At 47.3% G+C, this 22,753-nt stretch overlaps 2 protein-coding genes across 4 annotated transcripts in view; both read left to right on the forward strand.

Moving 5' to 3' along the window:
• Nucleotides 1-12,728, forward strand: part of myo1eb (myosin IEb) — a 15,173-nt gene extending 2,445 nt beyond the window's left edge. Inside the window, exons 2-27 of the mRNA XM_005935881.3 lie at nt 466-603; nt 1,446-1,535; nt 1,616-1,710; nt 1,788-1,875; nt 2,534-2,623; nt 2,708-2,839; nt 2,909-3,043; nt 3,119-3,251; nt 3,347-3,543; nt 3,624-3,704; nt 3,855-3,941; nt 5,809-5,895; nt 7,343-7,510; nt 7,596-7,681; nt 8,122-8,203; nt 8,306-8,511; nt 8,590-8,734; nt 8,908-9,022; nt 9,106-9,275; nt 9,434-9,579; nt 9,767-9,913; nt 10,204-10,361; nt 10,439-10,513; nt 10,590-10,779; nt 10,888-11,051; nt 11,877-12,728. Coding sequence (XP_005935943.1) covers nt 466-603; nt 1,446-1,535; nt 1,616-1,710; nt 1,788-1,875; nt 2,534-2,623; nt 2,708-2,839; nt 2,909-3,043; nt 3,119-3,251; nt 3,347-3,543; nt 3,624-3,704; nt 3,855-3,941; nt 5,809-5,895; nt 7,343-7,510; nt 7,596-7,681; nt 8,122-8,203; nt 8,306-8,511; nt 8,590-8,734; nt 8,908-9,022; nt 9,106-9,275; nt 9,434-9,579; nt 9,767-9,913; nt 10,204-10,361; nt 10,439-10,513; nt 10,590-10,779; nt 10,888-11,051; nt 11,877-11,953 — 3,282 coding nt within the window. The 3' untranslated portion in view covers nt 11,954-12,728. The remainder of the gene's footprint in view (nt 1-465; nt 604-1,445; nt 1,536-1,615; nt 1,711-1,787; nt 1,876-2,533; nt 2,624-2,707; nt 2,840-2,908; nt 3,044-3,118; nt 3,252-3,346; nt 3,544-3,623; nt 3,705-3,854; nt 3,942-5,808; nt 5,896-7,342; nt 7,511-7,595; nt 7,682-8,121; nt 8,204-8,305; nt 8,512-8,589; nt 8,735-8,907; nt 9,023-9,105; nt 9,276-9,433; nt 9,580-9,766; nt 9,914-10,203; nt 10,362-10,438; nt 10,514-10,589; nt 10,780-10,887; nt 11,052-11,876) is intronic.
• A 4,344-nt stretch (nt 12,729-17,072) lies between these two features.
• prune (prune exopolyphosphatase) lies at nt 17,073-22,699 on the forward strand. Of its 3 annotated transcripts, none has more exons than XM_042225949.1 (9): nt 17,073-17,238; nt 18,022-18,129; nt 18,844-19,046; nt 19,120-19,304; nt 20,647-20,805; nt 21,038-21,129; nt 21,280-21,438; nt 21,510-21,600; nt 21,760-22,699. In XM_042225949.1, exons 1-9 carry the CDS (start codon nt 17,200-17,202, stop codon nt 21,987-21,989), a joined length of 1,266 nt encoding a protein of 421 aa, XP_042081883.1. In that variant the 5' UTR covers nt 17,073-17,199; the 3' UTR covers nt 21,990-22,699. The 3 variants fall into 3 exon arrangements, with proteins under 3 accessions (XP_042081883.1, XP_042081885.1, XP_042081884.1); XM_042225951.1 differs by lacking the exon at nt 17,073-17,238 and adding an exon at nt 17,278-17,415; XM_042225950.1 differs by lacking the exon at nt 17,073-17,238 and adding an exon at nt 17,334-17,477.
• The last annotated feature ends 54 nt before the right edge of the window (nt 22,700-22,753 follow it).

Here is a 22,753-nt window from a genome sequence, read left to right on the forward strand (position 1 = left end):
CGCGCACACACACACACCCTGCTGCGTGTAGCATCCTGCAGCCTGGCGTGTCGAGGCGCCGCTGCTCGCCACTCCTCAGCACAGCAAGATCCTGCAGGACTGAGAAATGTTAGGAATTTCGGTGAGAGAGACAGGCGTGTGAAAGATCTGCAGATATGAATCCGCAGGTCAAAGGTCAGGCTGACTGAAGTGTGGGGTGGAGTCTCTGGCACAGACTCAAACAGCTGAGACACAAACTAAACACCTGGACCCAGGTAAACAGCCCCTGTTGACTGAACATGAGTGCACATTCAGGCGTGTCCAGACGGCGCCATTAAACGCAGCTCCGTGTCACCTTAAAGGTCCCACAGGGGGCGTGGCCTCACAGGCGAACCCAGTGAATAACATGGCGAATAACGAAGTAAACCATTCAGCTACACGCAAAGATTTACTGATTTCAATCTGTCTGTTTTGCCCCACCCCCAGGGGAGTAAGGAGCGTTACCATTGGCAGGCTCAGAATGTGAAGGTGAGCGGCGTTGATGACATGGTGCTGCTGTCCAAGATCAACGAGGACGCCATCACAGACAACCTGAAGAAGAGATATATGGACGACTACATCTTTGTATCCTCAGCGTACACCCTCGATTTGATTGGTTAATTGGTCGATGACCTCACCTTCAGTTAACTCACAGCTGTTTAGTTATTGTCACAGTGTTTAACCCGTCGTGCTCTGTGGGAGCGTCTCACCTGTGAGACACACCTGTCAGGTGAGGAGGCACCTGGAGCATGCTCGTTTTGTCTTCCTCTTCTTATTCACAGGGTTGTGCGGCGTGAGTCCCACCGCCCCCTGTTCTCTGAGGATGCGCAAAGCAGATGCCTGAGCTCTGCTGCCCTCTTGTGGCAGTTCAGAAACTCGCTCGCCACGTTCCTGATTCACCGGGTTCGTCGCCCAGAGGCCGTCCGAGTTTAGGCTCACGGATGAGGCGGGAGGAGATGAAGAAACATCCTGAGCTGCGCACACAGATGCTCCTGAAGGGGAGGGCGGCCAAATTTTAATCAGGTTTTTTTTAATATTTCAATAACAAAGACTACAAGAGAGAAGACCGCAATGACCACATGACTCCATCTGAGCAGCCCGAGGCAACTGTGGGGAGAAAAAACTCCCTTTAAACAGGAAGAGACCTCCAACTAAAGGATCAGGTATCCGTTGGAAATTAAGAGAAGAAAGTCATGGCACACAGACAGCGGTTGGCTGATCTGTGAGCTGGATCAGCCAATCACCAGTGAGTTTCTGTGGTAGCCCCTCCCACAGGTAGTGACATCATCAGTTCCAGCTTTGGGACCAGATGCTTAGTTCTGCTGGTGCTGAAAATCCGGCACTGGGATGGTCTGTCTCTGATGGACATGTGTCCTGCTGGGTCCAGGTCCTGGTTCTGGTGGTGTTCCTTGACCCTTTTCTTTCAGACTTACATCGGTCCAGTGCTGATCTCTGTGAATCCGTTCAAACAGCTGCCGTATTTCACCGAGAGGGAAGTGGAGCTTTACCAGGGCGCGGTAAGACTGAGCGGCCAATCGACAGACAAATACAAACGAAAAACAGACAAATAGCTGATTGAATGCCCCGCCCCCGACAGGCTCAGTACGAGAACCCCCCCCACATCTACGCACTGGCTGACAACATGTACAGAAACATGATGATAGACAGCGAGAACCAGTGTGTCATCATCAGGTAGGCGGGGCTTAAAGCTCTCTTCAAACAGACTCTTTTCACAAATGTGTAACGTGATGTCTGTCTTTGCGTGTCAGCGGCGAGAGCGGCGCCGGAAAAACTGTTGCTGCCAAATACATCATGAGCTACGTGTCCAAAGTGTCCGGAGGAGGCGACAAAGTTCAGGTCAGAATCGGAGGCCATTGATTGGTTGACATAAAGGTAACACTGCCTCACTGCTCCACCTTGTGGTATAAATCGTTTTTGCACTTTGTAGTTTATCTCGACACTCATCGCTGCTGCTGTGCTGGTTTGAAACATTGTTTATGTGACGCTCAATTCAGTTTTATTTATACAGCACTAAATCACAACAACAGCTGCATCAAGATGCTTTATACTGTAAGGTAGACGCTACAATAATAGATACAGAGAACCAACAATCATATGACCTCCTATGAGCAGCACTTTGGCGACAGTAGAAGGAAAAACTCCCTTTTAACAGGAAGAAACCTCCGGCAGAACCAGGCTCAGGGAGGGGCGGGGCCATCTGCTGTGATTGGTTGGGGTGAGAGAAGGAAGACAGGATAAAGACATGCTGTGGAAGAGAGACAGAGGTCATTTTATAATAACAATTCTAATAATTAGTAAACGTTTATTCAAAGTGTTAATTTTAATTTAATAAATCGGACATATGTTAAGATTTCATTTTTAATTTATTTCTTCACCTTTTGCCACGTCGGGTCTTCCTTAGTTATATCAGAAAACGGCTGATTGTTTGTGTCAGCTGATAGTCACCATGGTTACAGATGATGTTAGCGATGCCACCCTGTGTTATCACCTGCAGCACGTCAAAGACATCATCCTGCAGTCCAACCCTCTGCTCGAGGCCTTCGGAAACGCTAAAACCGTCCGCAACAACAACTCTAGCAGATTTGTGAGTATGATAGCACACAGATGCTTTGGCTGCCGCCGCGCAGATTCATAGACGCCCACAGACACGCCGCTCTTATCCCGACAGGGCAAATACTTCGAGATCCAGTTCAGCCGAGGAGGAGCTCCTGATGGAGGCAAAATCTCCAACTTCCTGCTGGAGAAAAGTCGAGTTGTCTCCCAGAATCAAGGAGAGAGAAACTTCCATATCTACTACCAGGTACTGCAATATGTGCTGCAACGTGTACTATAACTGTTAACGGAAGCTAATGCTGGCCTCTGACTTCAGCTGCTGGGAGGGGCTACCACAGAGCAGAGGGAGAACCTCGGGGTCACGACCCCTGACTACTACAATTACCTCAACCAAACGGGAACCTACACGGTGGAGGACGTTAACGACAAGAAGGAGTTCTCGGATACGATGGTCTGTATGCGTGTGTGTGTGTGCGCGTGTGCGTGCGTATGTGTGTTAAATTGTGTGTACCTGTGTGTCTCTCAGGAGGCCATGTCAGTGGTCGGTCTGTCTCTGGAAGATCAGGATTCAGTTCTTCAGCTCGTCGCAGGAATTCTTCATCTGGGAAACATCAGCTTCAGAGAGGAGAACAACTACGCGGTGGTGGAGAGCCAGAACTGTGAGAAAGCCCCTGACACTACAGCATGACACTATTGTTTGTTTTGTTTGTTTTTTATTACCACTTAAACCAATAAAATCTTGTCTCCTCGTCAGTCCTGGCCTTTCCGGCCTACCTGCTGGGGATCTCTCAGGACGGTCTCTGCAGTAAGCTGACCAGCAGGATTATGGACAGTAAGTGGGGTGGGAAGACCGAGTCCATCTCGGTGACCCTGAACACCGAGCAGGCCTGTTTCTCCCGAGACGCCCTGTCCAAAGCGCTGTACGCCCGACTCTTCGACTTCCTCGTCGATGTCAGTGCCTGCACACAGCCTTCACACTTTGTTCTGCGTTCTTTAACTGCTGCTCATTCACCTTCCTGTTTCTGTGTCAGTGTATTAATAAAGCCATGCAGAAGGAGCAGGAGGAGCTCAACATCGGAGTCCTCGACATCTACGGCTTCGAGATCTTCCAGGTACAAACACACTTCCTGTCTTAAGCCACACCTTACAAAACAATAATAAACACTCCCTGCTTTGACAAACTGGTCCCGTTAGATTGTTCCTGCTGATTTGATGATCGTCGACTCTGATTCTTGATTAACTTTTACTTTTTTGTTTTTTAGCAAAATGGTTTTGAGCAGTTTTGCATCAACTTTGTGAACGAGAAGCTGCAGCAGATTTTTATTGAGCTCACGCTGAAGGCTGAACAGGTGACGTTGTTCTTTTTTTAATAAACTGTGTTGAACGCTTGGTGCACAGATGACATACAATTATTCTGGGATTAGATTAATTTTGTGGTTGTTACTAAGTTTGACTGATTCAGCCTGACTTTGAAACTACATAAAATATCAGTGGAAAGGAGTTAATATCACATGACATTACAGGTGTTTATTGGACAAATCTTGATCCAACTATTTTCTGAGATGATGAACTTTGTCTTGTTGGTGTTACTTTTGTGCGAGGAATCCAAATAATAATTCTCCAGCTTCCTCCCGAGTGACCAGCACTGACTAAAATAAATCCATCCATCTTCTTCCACTTGTCCGGGGCCGGGTCAAGGGGCGGGAACTTAAGCAGACAAGCCCAGAAATCACTCTCCCCAGCCACCTCCTCCAGCTTGTCGAAGGGAACATCAAAGCGTTCCTAGGCCAACCGAGAGATATAACCCCTCCAGTGTTTCCTGAGTCCTCCTCCTGGTGGGACATGCCTGGAAAACCTCACCCAGGTGGCCCCCAGGATGCATCCTTGTCACCACCTCAGCTGGCTCCTTTCGATGTGAAGGAGCAGCTGCTCTACTCTGAGCCCCTCCCAGATGGCCAAACTCCTCACCCTATCTCTAAGGGAGAGACCAGCCACCCCTTGGAGGAAGCTCATTTCCACAGCTTGTATCCGCGATCTCGTTCTTTCGGTCACTACCCACAGCTCGTGACCATAGGTGAGGGTAGGGACGTAGATCGACCGGTAAATTGAGAGCTTCATTTTAAAATCAGCTCCCTCTTCACCACGACGGACCGGTGCAGCGCCCGCATCACTGCAGCCGCCGCACCAATCCGTCTGTCGATCTCCCGCTAACTTCTGCCGATGAGATTCTGAGAGCACCGATGTGAAAGCCTTCCACCACTTGGCTACGAACAGAATTGGTGACAAAGGGCAGCTCTCTTTGCTCCTGCAAAGGTTGTGTAAGGGTCAAATGGCCCGTAGAAGTGAGCCAGACACCACATACTCCTGTGGGCTGGGGTGGGTATCCTAGTATCCTCTCGGCTTGGTGCCTGTATGTTGGGGTTTCTCCCAGTGAACGAAGGGGTTTGTTCCCTGCACCTTCCTGGTGGGGAACGGGTCCTGACTGTCGTCTGTGCTGAATGACGGTTCAGAGTACCTGGTCTTCTTGGAGTCCCTGGGTGGGGTGTTTGACGCTGCTCCACCTGGGGACTCTATATTACAGCGAGACCTGGAGGCGTGTGACTGGGAGGAACGGTGTCCCAGATCTGAACCAGAGCGGTGTTTTGTTATTGGACTTCTGTGCAAACCACAGTGTGTCCATAAGTGCACATGGCACCAGGACATCCTAGGCTGCAGGTTGATGATCGATTTTGTAATCGTATCACCAGACCTGGACCATATGTTGTGGACACTCGTGTAAAGACAGACACCAGAGGTGAGGGGAACCACCAGGCTGAAGAGGGAGTCGTATTGGGCGTGGTTAGCCTGTCGGACTTCGGAAGCAGCTGATAGGTACTAACAGGCCAAGCCAAATGTGGCTCGGGCAGTGGCTGAAACAAGAACTCTGGTGTGGGAGGAGTTCAGAGAGGTCATGGAAAAAGCCTTTCAGACTGCTTCAAAGAGATTCTGGCAAACCATCAGGCAACACTGCTTCACTGAGTGAATGCAGAGTCATTTCCCTACAGGGGATTAATAAAGTATACAAAAACCTCAGGAGGGGAAAGCAGTGCTCCGCCTGCTCTGTGTGCGGGTGGAGCGCTGCTGACTTTGACTGATAACATTGTCGGACAAACGTCAGGGACCTCCTTTAAATAAACAGACTAAATGTGAAGCCGGATGTTGCCGTTATGTCTGCAGGAGGAATACGTACAGGAGGGAATCAAATGGACTCCCATCGAATATTTTAACAACAAGGTGGTCTGTGACCTCATCGAGTCCAAACTGGTGAGTTCGCAAATCACTGAACACAGCTCTGATAAATTTAACGAGTACTCCTCTCCATCTCTGTGTTTTTTATTCTCATACAAACATTACTGACATTAATCATTTGTTACATCATTAAGAACTGCAGCAGGATTTACGCTCCATCTTGAGGGTCAGTTGCCCCCCGAGTTGATTCCGTCTGACAGAGAATTTAGCTCCTCCCACTTTAACCCCACCTGCCCTTTAAGTTAATGTTTTTTTGTCATTAGCCATCTTCTGGAATCTGGAGAGGGGTGGCCTGCTCATTTTATAATACTCCTGCAATTTTTACTCATGTAAAGGATTCCTATCAAAGTGTGCGGTCTGTTAGACTCAGGGACCCTTCAGACTTCTTCATGAATGTGAGCCAAAACTGCTTTTAAATACTCTACAACAAGTAGGCCTGCAGAGCGAGAGCGAAGTGCTCTAATAGGGTGATATGGTACTACAAGGTCATTAAGATAAGATGGGGCCTGATTATTTAAGACCTTGTATGTGAGGAGCAGGATTTTGAATTCTGGATTTAACAGGAAGCCAAAACAGGAGAAATCTGCTCTCTCTTTCTAGTCCCTGTCAGGACTCTTGCTGCAGCATTTTGGATCAGCTGAAGGCTTTTCAGGGAGTTTTTTGGACTTCCTGATAATAATGAATTACAGTCGTCCAGCCTGGAAGTAATAAATGCATGAACTAGTTTTTCAGCGTCACTCTGAGACAGGATATTTCTAACTTTAGAGATGTTGCACAAATGGAAGAAAGCAGTCTTACATAGTTGTTTAATATGTGCGTTGAAGGACATGTCCTGGTCAAAAATGACTCCAAGGTTCCTCACAGCGTTACTGGAGGCCAAGGTAATGCCATCCAGAGTAAGAATCTGGTTAGATACCATATTTCTAAGCTTTTCAGGGCCGAGTACAATAACCTCAGTTTGATCTGAATTAAGAAGCAGAAAGTTAGCGGCCATCCAGGTCTTTATGTCTTTAAGACATTCCTGCAGTTTAACTCATTGGTGTGTGTTATCTGGCTTCATGGACAGATAGAGCTGGGTGTCATCTGCATAGCAGTGTAAATGTATGCTATGTCTTCTAATGATGCTGCCTAAGGGAAGCATGTATGATGTAAACAGAACTGGTCCTCAAATATTACTCTCACTTTTGTATTTATGGTGAAAGTCGAGTGTTTTTAATTGAGTATTCGTGGGCGTTGAGTTTTAATTAACAGATAAAGACATCTGCTCTTTACAAGCTTAAAAACAGTGTGTGGCTCGTTTGGCTTGTTTGGTCTCTTGATGCAGCTATGATATTACCTGAGTACAGGTGAGATTTCTGCTGCTTGTAGGAGCTGAACTCTCAGTTTTGAACAAACTATAAGTCAGACTATATAAAACCAAATTCAAACAGCTGTATTTTCAGTGAACATCTCTGTTTTGCAGAATCCTCCTGGGATCATGAGCATCCTGGACGACGTGTGCGCCACGATGCACGCTAAAGGTGAGGGGGCGGATCAGACCCTGCTGCAGAAATTACAGGGACAGATTGGATCTCACGAACACTTCAGCAGCTGGAACAAAGGATTCGTAGTCCACCACTATGCTGGAAAGGTCCTCACCTCACCTGTATACCTGTCAGAGTTTTTAATGACCACATCTGTCTGTGTTTACTGACCGCACCTGTGTCTGTGGGCAGGTGTCGTATGATGTCAGCGGGTTCTGTGAGAGGAACAGAGATGTGTTGTTCAATGACATCATCGAGCTGATGCAGAGCAGCGAGTTGTAAGTACTCTGTGCGTGGATGTGGGATGTTTTAGGAGCCCCTGATGCAAAACTGCAGTGAATAAACGCGTCATCTTTGTCAGGAATCCTGTTGTCAGCAGAGATGGGCAATGTTACTGTAATCTGATTACTTTTTTCAAGTAATGAGTGAAGGGTTTAACATTGCAAAAAAGTAATTAGATTACTGTTACTTTCTCGTTAGCACGCTGTGTCACTGGGTTACTAAACCGTGATTTTGTTTGTAAGAGAGTCTCATGACAGTGACGTAAGCGCGTGTGGCGTCCATGGCAACAGACACGTGCAGATCAACAATGGATAACATGGAGAGAGTACAACCATGCAGCGTTCAAAGCGTGGAAGTAATCACATTACTAAGCTGTGTGTGTGTGTGTGTGTGTGTCTCTGACACAATCCCTTCTCTGTGGTGTGTTTGTGGGCAGTCCGTTCATCAGAGCTCTGTTCCCTGAGAACCTGGAGGCAGAGAAGCGAGGGCGACCGACCACCGCTAGCAGTAAGATCAAGGTGAGAAAGCTGGAGGTTGGACCTCCACTAAGAATTAAAATGACAGTGAAATAAGCAGCTTTGCCAGGTGTGGTTCTCAGGTGTGTGTTCGCTGCCCTCTAGAAACAAGCTAATAGTCTGGTGCAGACCCTGATGAAGTGCACCCCCCACTACATCCGCTGCATCAAGCCCAATGAAACCAAACGCTCCCGGGACTGGGAGGAGAACCGGGTCAGACACCAGGTGGAGTACCTGGGCCTGCGAGAGAACATCAGAGTCCGTCGAGCTGGATATGCTTACAGACGAGTCTTCAATAAGTTCCTGCAGAGGTCGGAGGTCAAACATGGTTAGGATATTTAAGCTAATGGTACGAAGTTAAGGTTCTAACTCGGACTGCCGTGCTGCAGGTACGCCATCCTGACGAAGGAGTCCTGGCCTCAGTGGAGAGGTGATGAGCGTCAGGGAGTGCTGCACCTCCTCAACTCGGTCAATATGGACCAGGATCAGTTCCAGCTGGGGAAGACCAAAGTCTTCATCAAAGCTCCAGAGTCGGTAAGAAAAGCTCAGCAAGTGGTTTAACTGCAATCAGGAACACTGAGATTCAGCACGCCTGAGGTAGAACCTGGTACAGGGTGTCGGCGCTGTGGTCCGCTGTGACCCATGGTCATCTTGGCCTGTCAGGGCCTGGCTCCGTTTGTCATAATGGTGTCGCTTCCTCTCTCCAGCTCTTTCTGTTGGAGGAGATGAGGGAGAGGAAATATAACGGGTATGCTCGTGTCATCCAGAAGGCGTGGCGCAAACACGTTGCTGTTCGCAAATACGTCAAGATGAGGGAGGAAGGTAAGATTGTTTTTGATAGATGGGTTAAAAAAACTCTGAATCTGAGTTTGTTTTCAATAACTTTTAATTCGTGTTTCCTCTAGCCTCTGATGTTGTGCTGAACAAAAAAGAGCGCCGCAGAAACAGCATCAACAGGAACTTTGTGGGTGATTATATCGGGACCGATAACCATCCTGAGATCAGACAGTTTGTCGGCCGCAGAGAGAGAATTGATTTTGCTGACGTCGTGGTGAAATATGACCGCAGATTCAGGGTAGGAACCCAACCTAAAAGCAAAACCACAGGCCTAGATCTGGTTCTGTTCTCCTGTTTGAACACGTCCTCGGCTGGAGAGTGTTTACCATCATGTCTGATAGAGTCCCTGAATATTTCTTTCCTCTCTGAAAAGTTGCTTTTTCTGTTGTTCCACAGTCCGTGAAGAGAGACCTTATCCTGACACCAAAGGTCCTTTACATGATTGGTCGGGAGAAGGTGAAACACGGTCCAGATAAAGGTCAAATCCAGGAGGTTCTGAAGAGGAAGATTGAGATCAACAAAATCCAGTCTGTTTCTCTGAGGTATACCATCAGAACTGGGAAAAACTACAATTAGAACCAAAAAAAGACAGCAGAGCCAGATTAGTACTTTCCACTGGGTCAAAAAGTAGAACTGGAAATAGAAACATGAAGCTATTAGAAGATAGCAATTGTTGTATAGCATTCAAAATATTACTGCCTTTCTCTGACCTACCTTTCTGTTTGTTAGCACTCTTCAGGACGACTTCTTCATCATCCATGAAGAGGAGTACGACAGCGTTCTTCAGAGTGTCTTTAAAACTGAGTTTCTGAGTCTGCTGGTCAAACGTTATGAGGACAAAACGCAGAGGAAGTTGCCACTAAAATTCAATAACCTGTAAGTTTTAAACACGATCTGTCGTTCTCCAGCATACCTCATGCACTGTATTTAAAAGTGAAGCTAGCCGCCATGGCCTCACCCTTTGGCCACCCAAGTCTCCTGATGAGCATTTTCACTGTTGCCATTTTGGTGTTTTGAGACAAGCAAGGAGTCAAACTGCACAACCAATGAACGTAGTTCCTGCACTGAGAAACCAACACTTAAATCCAGGTTTAACAATGAGTCATCAGATCTGACCGGTACTAACCACACACTGCCTCTATCTCTACACTTCTCTCTCCGTTCAGCCTGGAGTTTAAGGTGAAGAAAGGTGGCTGGGGTCCGTTCAGCTCCTCAGGATCCAGACAGATCCAGTTCCAGGTGGGTCAGGGTTACGAGGCAGTCTTGAAGCCCAGCGGAAAGGTCCTGCAGGTCTCAATCGGACCGGGCCTGCCTAAAAGCTCCCGTAAGTTGTGACTTGACTTAGTCACCAGCGTAACCTCTTGTCCACTCGGCATTACTTCCTGTCTGTTTGTCGTCTAGGTCCCACCCGGAAAGACAACCGGAAGAGCCGCTACATGGGAAACCGTGCTCCACCCAGTAACCAGCAACACTCGGGTATCAGCAAAAACCAAGTTTCAGGTGTTTTCACGACTTCTTAGAAGACTCTTTTGACGTTTCTTATTCTCATCAGCATCTCGCTCCAGAGGGGGTGGAGCCCTGAAGGAGGGCAGCGCCTACTCCAGAGGCTCGTTGCTGAGACAGCAGTCTAGCATGGAGCAACCTACCCTGCCCCGCCTCCAGAACCAGCGTCGCCATGACAGTCGTCCCCATCAAAACCAGGATATGGGCTTTATGGATGTTCCCGATCAGGGTGCCGCAGGGTGAGACCGCTTGGAGTGACCCAGTGTTATGAAATAACTGTGGTCACCAGTATGACCAGTAAATGGACCATCCGTAAATGACTAGTAATCCCTGTTTCTCACCTGTAGGGTACACCGGCGCCGTTCAAAGGAGGTGAAGCCTCCTCCTGGAGCGGGTCGACCCAAACCGAAGCCCCGAACTCCTCACTGCAGAGCTCTGTACGCCTACGATGCCCAGGACACCGATGAGCTTAGCTTCAATGCTGAGGACATCATTGAGATAGTCACTGAAGGTAGTACTCATACCCCACCTTGTATTGATGTTACTAGATATCACACACCTTGTTAAACAACATTAAATGTAGTTGCACAGTAGTACTAAAACAAAGAGGGATTTTTTTCATCCAGAATCGTAGTTCCCACAAGGACCACGCACGGTCGCGTAGTTCCCACAAGGACCGCGCACGGTCGCGTAGTTCCCACAAGGACCGCGCACGGTCGCGTAGTTCCCACAAGGACCGCGCACGGTCGCGTAGTTCCCACAAGGACCGCGCACGGTCGCGTAGTTCCCACAAGGACCGCGCACGGTCGCGTAGTTCCCACAAGGACCGCGCAGTCGTAGTTCCCACAACGCGCCGCGCTAGTTCCCACAAGGACCGCGCACGGTCGCGTAGTTCCCACAAGGACCGCGCACGGTCGCGTAGTTCCCACAAGGACCGCGCACGGTCGCGTAGTTCCCACAAGGACCGCGCACGGTCGCGTAGTTCCCACAAGGACCGCGCACGGTCGCGTAGTTCCCACAAGGACCGCGCACGGTCGCGTAGTTCCCACAAGGACCGCGCACGGTCGCGTAGTTCCCACAAGGACCGCGCACGGTCGCGTTAGTTCCCACAAGGACCGCGCACGGTCGCGTAGTTCCCACAAGGACCGCGCACGGTCGCGTAGTTCCCACAAGGACCGCGCACGGTCGCGTAGTTCCCACAAGGACCGCGCACGGTCGCTTAGTTCCCACAAGGACCGCGCACGGTCGCTTAGTTCCCACAAGGACCGCGCACGGTCGCGTAGTTCTCTTGCTTACCTGAATGTTTGTCCTACGCATTCTTTTTCCATTTCCACAGATCCATCTGGTTGGTGGTTTGGTCGCTTGCGGGGCAGAGAGGGGATGTTCCCTGGAAACTATGTGGAGAAGATCTAGACCTTGATTCCAGGGGTCAGAGGTACCAACCTGCTGCTGCAGCTGGGGTCATAGGTCATAGGAGCTTTCAACACATTGGTTGAGAGTTAAAAGGAGGCTGACTGCTGAAGATGGCGTGCTAACAAACAGCTGCACTGTACCCAGAGGTGAAAGGTCAGGGTGTGGTGTGCCGACATGCTGACTCCTGGACTCCCGATGTCCCATTAACGCTGCATACAGGTTACATGTCCCCATAAAACTTCGTTTTCACAGTGTCCTCGTGTGACTTCAGTCTCTGATCATCTCAGGTGGAGCCCCGTATATCTGACAGTTTATTGGTGTCCTCATTCTGACACACTGCATGTGCTAGATTTTTAAATTCCAGTTCAAAGACCTTCCATCTTTCTGGTCTACAAGAGATGGAGCGAGAGGAGGGCAGCAGGAGGCTGCATCACGGCTTAGAGTTGATGGTTAACCAGTGTTGTACACAAATGTGAATAACTAGTTTAGCCAGGTAGTATTCATGAGGCCGGTCAGTGAGGACAGCAAGGTTTATTCATCTGAAGTCCATCCAGTGCCCCCTGCAGCCTGCAGTGTTTATTACAGCCCTGAAATAAAACAAAGTGAGCACAGTGGCAGATTTAAAGCCCTGTACAGTATTTGACATTAACAGAGCAGATGAACAGACCCTGAACGTCACACAGGAGCTTTGATATACAAATAAAGGTATTTTATTTGTCTCATCATTAAAACGGAAATATTTTTTTACCTGAAATAAACAGATGTAGATGATGAATGTTCAGCTGTGGTTTCTGTCGGGATCAATGTTTCAGCTGCAGCCTATCCTGAATCAGCAGCTTACCTGAGCTGATCAGCTCACCTGGTACACCTGTTTTCTTTCATTTTAACTTTTTTCTTTTTCTGATTTTTATAATTTGGATTTTTTCCTTAACGTAAACTTTAATTCATTTTTTTTAAAGTATCTGTGTATTGTTTTTTTTTTTTAAATTGCACAAAAACAGCAGGACACTACATTACCCAGAGTCCTTTTGACCAAGTGGGTTGTGCTGGTTTTAGGTACAGTTGGAAAATCCGTCCCATAGTGTCTCTGTTGTTTTACACCAAAAGGAAAAACTGTAGTGATAAATGTCAGAATAACTCTGAGACTGGAACGTCACACAGTAGGGTGAGTTGTAATAAATGAATAAATCTTGCAGCTTGTGCAGGTTAATGCTACTGTTTTGCATGTTTATTAAAAATGACTTTGTTAAATTTTAAATGTGACCATAAAGTGGTTCAATGCAACATTTCAGGTATTTATGTGAATCACAAATTTGCACAGCTTTGTCTTCCTGTCATGTCAGAGTGGAGGTAAACACACTTTTAAAATTGGTTTTGCAACTGAAGCAGTGTTCATTGTACAAATGTGTTTTCGAAGATTACCCTGTGCTCATTCTGATTAACCTGCTGCAGTGTTTTTGATCACACTCTGACATAGAAACTGAACATCTCATCTCAGTTTTACTTTAAGAATAGAACTGTTATCACCCCAACAGAGGTCGATTATCTTGTTAATAATTTCACCTCCTCACTATGTACGACTCTGGATACTGTAGCTCCTGTGAAAACTAAGGTCTCTAATCAGAAGTACTGACTCCGTGGTATAATTCTCAAACACGTAGCCTAAAGCAGATGACTCGTAATCTGGAGAGGAAATGGCGTGTCACAAATTTAGAGGATCATCATTTAGCCTGGAGAAATAGTTTGCTGCTTTATAAGAAAGCCCTCCGCAAAGCCAGAACATCTTACTATTCATCACTGATTGAAGAAAATAAGAACAGCCCCAGGTTTCTCTTCAGCTCTGTAGCCAGGCTGACAAACAGTCAGAGCTCTGTTGAGCCAACAATCCCTTTAACGTTCATGAACTTCTTCACACATAGAGTTATCCCTCTTCTTCATAATCCATCACAGTGTAAGCATGGATTACTAATAACCACCATCCCCTCCTTAAAAGAAATCAGGGTTCACCTGATGTCAAGCGTCTGCTGTCAGACTGAGTCGGGGACTCTTTAATATTATGCTCCTGCTGCAGCAACACCGCTGCAAGCTAAAGGTGCTGATTCACTCAGACTGAGCTCGAACATCAGTTCACTCTTGGAGAAATGGCTGTGTGGACATTAAAAACACATTTAAAGGAGAGAAGGAACAATCGACTGAATTGAATTGAATGATCTACTAACACCTTTACTGCCACCTAGTGGTAAAGCCTAGTATCTCTGTTTAAATGAAAGCAGACGATATTCGCTTCTCGACAGCAAAGAACATCTGTCAGTGAGCTCAGTGACAGCAGCTGTTTGTTGGTGTGTAATGAACAGTGATGAGAGCCTTGTTTGTGACAAATGCACAGACTGAACACTGAGAATCTGCGCCAATTCAAAGGTGTTTGGGATGTTATTGGCAGAGGACATTTTTGTTTTGTTTCATGATGAAAACACATTTTTCTGTGATGCTGGATATATTCTCTCAGCTGTGACCTGCTGAGGGGTCTCAAACTCGGGGCCCGGGGGCCACGTGCGGCTTACAAACATGCTGAGGGATCGTCTGTGTTTGCTCAGTGACAGAGTCAAACACTCATGTGCACACTTATGCATTAAATACGAACACAGTGCTGCCACATGTGTGCACAGACAGACAGGACCAGTGTGTTTATTTGGTAGATCAATGAAAGGCTTCAGTTAGTTAAGAGGGCAGAACAAACATTTGTCTTGTTATAAAATATTTCACATTTTAAAGAACAAACAAAACGTTTTAGGAAATATTTGTTGGCGATTGTTTGTTTGTTTTGCACTACTTGAACACTAAAGTGGCCCTCCAATGAGACGGCACACAGCATGCCCAGATTAACGCGGTCAGATTTGATTTTGTAATAGAAAATTTCTATTGTTCTCATTTAGAGTATTTATGTGCTGAGCTGTGACGCTGTAATAGACTGTTCAGTGAAAGTTTCTAAAACTAGATGAACTTATTCCAGCCTCAGCAGATGGAGAAGACAACTCCCTTTACAGGTGCTGATAACGCCAAAGGCACAAAACAGCACGCCCACTGTTCCCTTTCATAGCGTGATGTTTGTAACTTCCTCCCTCTTCCTTGGAGTGGGAGCACCACTCCTGTCTCAGAGCTCGCATGACTGAACTGTGATGTTTGATGTGTGTTGGCTCTCCTGCCTGCATGCAGAAATAAAACAGCTTGATCACAGTGACCATGTTGCAGGCCACTTTTTTTTTGACAGAAAACTCCACAACAATTTCAACACAATTAAAGTGTCTAGAACACAGACAGCAGTTAATGCCGAACTACATTTAAAACAGTCTGTTTCATTTTGACCTAAACCGTGTGCACAAAACTCTGCAGGGATGTCGACCCACAGTCAGCGCTTCTGCTGTTTGCTACGTCGGTTTGGTGGTTTTCAGGCTTCACGTAGCATCATTATGTCAACAATCTAAACATTGTTTTAGGTGTAATTGAGCCAAAACCTGACTGAATATTCACATACAAGCTGTTTTCCAAGGCTGTAGTGTTTGGCTGCAAACAACAGATTTCACCGAGCAGCGAGGCTAATGCCTTTCACGCCGCTTTGTCTCAACTCAAAAAACGCAATTCAATTTTATTTATATAGCACCAAAAGACAACAACAGTAATAGTAATATTTTTTTTAAAAATGAGGGGCGGAGTCTGAATTTATTTTATTAGTGTCATAGTCCGTTTAGGAGTTCAGAGGTCAAGAGTTCACGTTTCCATTGCAACGCCTCCAGATTTGATATAGAAACACTCGATTTTAACAGTATTATTTTACACCTCAGGCTTACATTTAAAGACCGTGACTCTACTGTGAGTCGTATTAAAGTACTAACACCAACATATTTAACGCTTTTGCTGTGCAGCAAAAGCGTGAGTCACAGTTAAGTTTGACAGCCCGGCTTTGAAGGCTGCAGTGAGAAAAATGAAACGTGAGTCCGGCTGTTTCCGGGATGCTGGCGCCGTTTCACCGCGTCTTTGAGTCGTTTGTCCTGTCAGGATACAAACACAGCAGCCTGAGGCAGCACGAGATGATATTTCCCAGCTTTAATCAGGTCATTGAAGGGCTCATAACCTTTCGGCATTCCGACCGTCACGCGCCCATGTTTACAGAAGTGTCATGCGCGTGCGTGAGGCTGCCGTAGGTGTCTGCAGAGCTGCCTGTCTCAAACAGGAACTTTGTTTCCGGTTGTCACGTGTTTTTGTTTATTTTTAGTTTTGTTGATAAACATTTAGTGACCATGAAAAACCAACAACTAAACAAACAAATAGATAAACAAGAACACATGACTGGATTGTCACAGCTGTTTACGTAAATAACACAATCGATGACTTTTATGGGGACGTCTGTTTCATGAAGCGTCTGTAGGACAATGCAGAACCACAAACAGCAGACACCTCTGTGACGGTGCCTCGCAGGAACCACCAAGCGCCCGCTCTGCACATCAGAGTGGGGGCCGGCTGAGGCTCCAGCAGAAGAGTGCGTCATCATTACTGGAGGCATGGAGTGGTGGAAGAAACAGGAAGCAGAATAATTAGAAGACAGAATAAAGTGGACGTCATACAGGTTTGAAATAATCTGGGTTTCTAACACGTTTCTGTGGAGACCTCGCATTTCGGGTTCACTCTTTCACTTCCTGTCTGAACCGTCATGCTGCGATAAAGACACAGATGAAGGACGGCAGCCGATGATGCATTGGTTTCATCACTGTGGGTGGAAATACAGGCCCGCTTCAGGGCCGCGGGCCATAGATTTCCCAGCACAGGGACCAACGAGCTTCAGCGCACGCTCTGCCCCACGCCTCCACAGTTTGAACCTTCATCACGATTACTGTGAAATTCTAGCTTCATACATCAAATACGTCACAAACACCTGCTGCAAGTGAGGGTCACTGAGACTGTTACCATGGTTACTGACACAGTTTTACCTGCTTTTTGGTCACTCCTAGTTAAGAAAAAGGCCTATTACAAGGCAAAAGTAAAAAAAAAGGCACGTAATCATCAGTAAGAAACTGGTCACGTGGTCCCTGCAAACGGGACGCGAAGTTTTAGTGTTTTGGTTCAAAGGCGATCCGTACACGGGTCCTGACAAGCCACGCCCACCGCACGTTTCTGTCTCGCGTACATTTATCAGGTGAAAGCGAGTCACAGACAGCCGACCGTTTGTTAGCAGCTAACAGCTAACGGAGCAGATGGAGGAGTTTCTGACGAGCTGCCAGCGGGCCGTGAAGGTAACACACACACGGGTTAGCCTGTTAGCTCGTGCTGCTGCAGAATGACTGGCACTGTTTACATCATGTGACAAGGTCCGAGCACTACGATAGTTTGCACGAGTCTGTGGAGCTGCACAAGTCAACGACCGGAAACGCAGCTGTGGGTGTGAGTGAGACAGTCAGCCGTGAGGTCAGGTGAGACACACCTGTCAGGATCACCACTGCTGCAGTTCTTCTGGTGTCCAGCAGAGGCAGCAGTAAGGAGGGGCATGTTTCTATAACTCGCCTGTTCTGTCCAAATTGAATGCAGTTTTATTAATACACTGATGTACTGTAAGGTAGACGCTACAATAATACAAAGAAAATGGAGAAAACCCCAACAATCATGTGACCCTCTGAGCAAGCGCTTTGGCGACAGTGGAGAGGAAAAACGCCCTTTTAACAGGAAGAAACCTACAGCAGACCCAGGCACGGGGAGGGGCGGGGCCATTTCAACACATTACTGCAGTTTAACAGTAAATGTTTTTACTACAGCAGAAACAAGAAGCCTCTCCATGTTAAAGCCAGCGTTAACCCAAGCACAGATGACCTGCAGTCTCAGAGCAGACGTTACGAGACTGTGGACGTTAAATATGTCTGCGTTTAGGGATAGTAGTCCCAGGTGGTTTCAAATGATTTTTGGTGGTTTCAGGTTATACCAGATGCTTCCAGGGGATTCTGGTGGTGCCGGGTTTTATCAGGTGGTGCCAGGTGGTGCCGGGTTGTATCGGTATGTTAGGAGCTCTGTTCTTTGTTCCCCAGTTGAGCTCGGACCAGGTCGGCCCTGGGTTCCATGTTGTCCTGGGAAATGAAGCTTGCGACATTGACTCCATGGTATCTGCCCTGGCCTATGCCTACTTCCTGTCTAAGGTAAGCCACAGTCCAATCAGCTGCCAGTACAGGTAATGAACTTGGTTACCCGAATCTCCAAAAGTTGATTCTGTTCATGTGGACGTAGCTTTTTGTGGGAGAAACGTTTTGTCACTCATCCAGGTGACGTCTTCAGTCTCAGCTGACTGCAGGTTTCAATCTTATAAACAGGACATTTACATAATGACTGAAACAGCCCACTGAGGGAACAACGGGCTGGGAGGTCAGTTCCTTAATCTTAATTATGCAAATTCTCATGACCATTGGCCATTCTCAAAGACCATCTCTGAATGGAGGAGGGGCCTAAGGGTACATCTTTTGCCATCTTACAATGCTGTGATTGCAGCCATTCCCCAACTCTCTGTGAATGGTACTCATGGTCTTTGATCAGAGGTCTTTGATCATGGTTGTCAGGTTGTTGATCAATGGTCATGAGAATTTGCATAATTAAGATTAAGGAACTGACCTCCCAGCCCATTGTTCCTCAGTGGGCTGGTTTCAGTCATTATGCAAATGTCCTGTTTATAAGATTGAAACCTGCAGTCAGCTGAGACTGAAGACGTCACCTGGATGAGTGACAAAACGTTTCTCCCACAAAAAGCTACGTCCACATGAACAGAATCAACTTTTGGAGATTTACTTACCTGAATGATTGAGATGCATCAAGACGTTTTAACCCACTTTGGTTACCTGAAGTCTCTCTCTCCCTGTCAGACTGCACACGGCGAGATGCTCGTTCTGCCGCTGCTGAACATCCGTCAATCGGAGCTGCGGCTGCGCTCGGACAGCGTCTTCCTGCTGCGCCAAGCCGCTCTGTCTCTGGACCTCCTCGTCTTCAGGGACCAGCTGGACCTGCGAGCACTGCAGCGGGCCGGCCGCCTGCGGCTCACGTTGGTCGACCACAACGTGCTGCCCAGGTAACACCTCACAGATGACCTTGCACACCTGAGTGGTGATCACACCTGTCTTAACATCCTGTCTCTGCTGCAGTTCAGACAGCGACCTAGAGGAGGCGGTTGCAGAGGTGATCGACCACCACCATCTAGAGAGGGAACCCTCCCCCACCTGTCCTGTTACTGCGGAAACAGTGGGATCCTGCGCTACCTTGGTGACAGAGCGCATCATTCAAAGAGCTCCAGAGATCCTGGACCTGCAGCTTGCTCACCTGCTTTACGGTACACACCTGGTGTTACTGAGCGTTCGAAGGTTATCGAATACATGAATGGCTTATTTGAAGAGTTTCAGTCAGGTTTCAGAGCTCATCACAGCACAGAAACAGCTTTAGTGAAGGTTACAAATGATCTTCTTATGGCCTCTGACAGTGGACTCATCTCTGTGCTTGTCCTGCTAGACCTCAGTGCAGCGTTCGATACTGTCGACCATAATATCCTATTAGAGCGATTAGAACATGCTGTAGGTATTACAGGTACTGCGCTGCAGTGGTTTGTATCATATCTATCTAATAGACTCCAGTTTGTGCATGTAAATGGAGAGTCCTCTTCACACACTGAGGTTAATTATGGAGTTCCACAGGGTTCAGTGCTAGGACCAATTCTGTTTACATTATACATGCTTCCCTTAGGCAGCATCATTAGAAGACATAGCATACATTTTCACTGCTATGCAGATGACACCCAGCTCTATCTGTCCATGAAGCCAGATAACACACACCAATTAGTTAAACTGCAGGAATGTCTTAAAGACATAAAGACCTGGATGGCCGCTAACTTTCTGCTTCTTAATTCAGATCAAACTGAGGTTATTGTACTCGGCCCTGAAAAGCTTAGAAATATGGTATCTAACCAGATTCTTACTCTGGATGGCATTACCTTGGCCTCCAGTAACACTGTGAGGAACCTTGGAGTCATTTTTGACCAGGACATGTCCTTCAACGCACATATTAAACAAATATGTAAGACTGCTTTCTTCCATTTGTGCAACATCTCTAAAGTTAGAAATATCCTGTCTCAGAGTGACGCTGAAAAACTAGTTCATGCATTTATTACTTCCAGGCTGGACGACTGTAATTCATTATTATCAGGAAGTCCTAAAAACTCCCTGAAAAGCCTTCAGCTGATCCAAAATGCTGCAGCAAGAGTCCTGACAGGGACTAGAAAGAGAGAGCAGATTTCTCCTGTTTTGGCTTCCTGTTAAATCCAGAATTCAAAATCCTGCTCCTCACATACAAGGTCTTAAATAATCAGGCCCCATCTTATCTTAATGACCTTGTAGTACCATATCACCCTATTAGAGCACTTCGCTCTCGCTCTGCAGGCCTACTTGTTGTTCCTAGAGTATTTAGAGTAGAATGGGAGGCAGAGCTTCCTTCTGCTGGAGGTTTCTTCCTGTTAAAAGGGAGTTTTTCCTTCGAACTGTCACCAAAGTGCTTGCTTGTTGAGTTTTCTCTTTATGTATTATTGTCGGGTCTGCCTGTATAAATAAACCTGAATTGAGTAAATCTTGTGTGTCTGAAGTGTGCCGTTGACTGATTGGTGGGTTGTCTGTGTTGGTCTGCAGCTGCCATCGTGGTGGACTGCGTGGACATGTCACCTGCTGCAGGTAAAGTCACTCCCAAAGACAGTCAGTATGCTGCAGCGCTGGAGAACCTATTCCCTGCTCTGCCACCAAGGGGCGCTCTCTTCCAGGAGTTGCACAGAGCCAAGTTGGATGTCTCAGGTCAGTTTCTGAGAAGTCAGTCATAACTGAGAACACGCCTGCACAGGTGGAACAAAGTCTGGACTGACCTGTTTGTGTTACTCTTCAGGTGTGGATACACTGCAGATTTGTACTTTTTCCTTTATAGTTTTTATTAAAGAATTCAATGGAGCATTGTTTTAGTATTGCAGTTTTACTGTACTTGGTGTAATATTTTTTTATTGGAGTATTTGACGCAGTACTTTGTTTGCAGGTCTGAACACAGAGGAGATGTTGTTGAAGGACATGAAAGCTGTTTCAGGAAGTTTGAATCTCTCAGTTTCTGTTCTCTACATCTCACTGCAGGTCAGTACTGTACACTGTACTACAGTCATACTAATAAGCTGCAGTGACACCAGTCTGCCACCAGGTGGCATCAGAGCTGCAGAACACCTGAGGAGACGTGTGTGTGTGTGTGTGTGTGTGTGTGTGTGTGTGTGTGTGTGTGTGTGTCAGGAGTTCCTGCAGAGGGAGGACTTGGAGGCGGAGCTTTCAGGTTTCTGTCAGAAGTACGGATATGATTTGCTGCTGCTGATGACAATCTTCTTCACTGAGAGCAAAGAGCCAATCAGAGAACTTGCTGTGTTCAGCCACAGCACCACCTGCAGGGAACAGGTACACTCTCCTCCCCCTTCTTTAGTCTGCTGTTCCTTCTGCGTGACGGCTCAGGTGTCCTCCCTCCTCAGGTGAGCCAGTACCTGGAACAAGCCCAAAGCCCCGCCCTCAACCTGAGTCCACTCAGCAGCCCCCACTCTCACATCTCAGCCTATCATCAAGGTAACACTCCTGTAATCAGACACATCTTGAAGGTGTGCACAGGTGATGCTTGATGTTCTGCTACCTCGTTAGCTATGCTCTGTAGGGTGTGTCTCTGGGGGGGGTGCGAGCAGAGGCGTGGCCTCAGGACTGATGGTGACTTCATCACCCTGTCTCCAGGAAACTCACTGGCGTCTCGGAAGAAGCTCCTCCCCATCATGAAAGACTTCCTGACAACGTGGGATGGGTATGGTTTCCCGGGAGACAGGAAGGACGAGCTGTCTCAGGTCCCGCCCACACCGATGAACAGCCTGGTGGAGGGCTCCCCTCTGGACAACGGTCTGCCTCGCATCACCTCCCAAGCCCTGGAGGAGAAGTTCAGCCAGATGGTCAACAGGACTGACCTCTGACCTGTCGGAGGAAGACAGCGATGAAGCACCAACGTTTTATGGGGTTTTTTTTTTTTTTGGTTTTTTTTAGCAGGTGTTGTTGAACACGAGCATGAATCCGTGTTCCTGTTTCTCTAATAAAATCCAAAATGATCAAAAGAGTTGCTGAATCCGAGTCTGGAAACCCGCCGACAGCAGGCATGAAGGTCCGCCCCCGCTGCACGCCTCGTGCTCAGAAAAAACTGCAGGGGCGCAGCTGTGACTGAGGCCTCCAGCCAGCAGGTGGTGCTGTTGGATCGGTCTGACACAATAAAGTTCTCTGCAGTCCTGCGTGGATGAAAGCACACTGTGCAAAAGTCATGAGCCACCCTCATTTCTTTATAATCTCTATGAGTGTGTTTATTAAAACATACAAAACACATGTGATGGTTCAGAATTCAAACGTTTATCAAAGATCTGTAACATCACAGACTGAGCTGCAGCCGTGACGGAGCCTCCGTCTCACAGGGGGCTGCTGACTCTCAGTGTCGGAGCTCCTCGCACACGCTGACCATGATGTGGCTCCATCGCTCTATCAGTCCCGTTCCTCTGACCTTCATCAGCGTTTCCTCCTGTGAGGCTGAGCAGCAGACGATCGGCTGATTCTCTCTCTGGTCTGCTGCAGAGTTTTCAGGCCTCACACTTGTGCCGTTTCAGCTCTTTGGGAATCGCCTCTTTGGTGCAAACTTAAAGTTTTATGTCAGACTGTTATCTGTGGCATTTCTCACAGACTCAAATCAAATCAC

The sequence above is a fragment of the Haplochromis burtoni genome, unplaced genomic scaffold (assembly GCF_018398535.1).
Source record: "Haplochromis burtoni strain Fernald_Lab_line unplaced genomic scaffold, NCSU_Asbu1 Contig_190, whole genome shotgun sequence".
Lineage (NCBI taxonomy): Eukaryota > Metazoa > Chordata > Actinopteri > Cichliformes > Cichlidae > Haplochromis > Haplochromis burtoni.

What these genes read in the sequence shown, in the direction of transcription:
- prune (XM_042225949.1), top strand. Translation starts at nt 17,200, where the DNA reads ATGGAGGAGTTTCTGACGAGCTGCCAGCGGGCCGTGAAG. An exon ending in GACCACAACGTGCTGCCCAG is followed by an intron (nt 19,047 to 19,119) that starts GTAACACCTCAC and finishes TCTCTGCTGCAG; the next exon opens with TTCAGACAGCGACCTAGAGG. An exon ending in AGCCAAGTTGGATGTCTCAG is followed by an intron (nt 20,806 to 21,037) that starts GTCAGTTTCTGA and finishes CTTTGTTTGCAG; the next exon opens with GTCTGAACACAGAGGAGATG.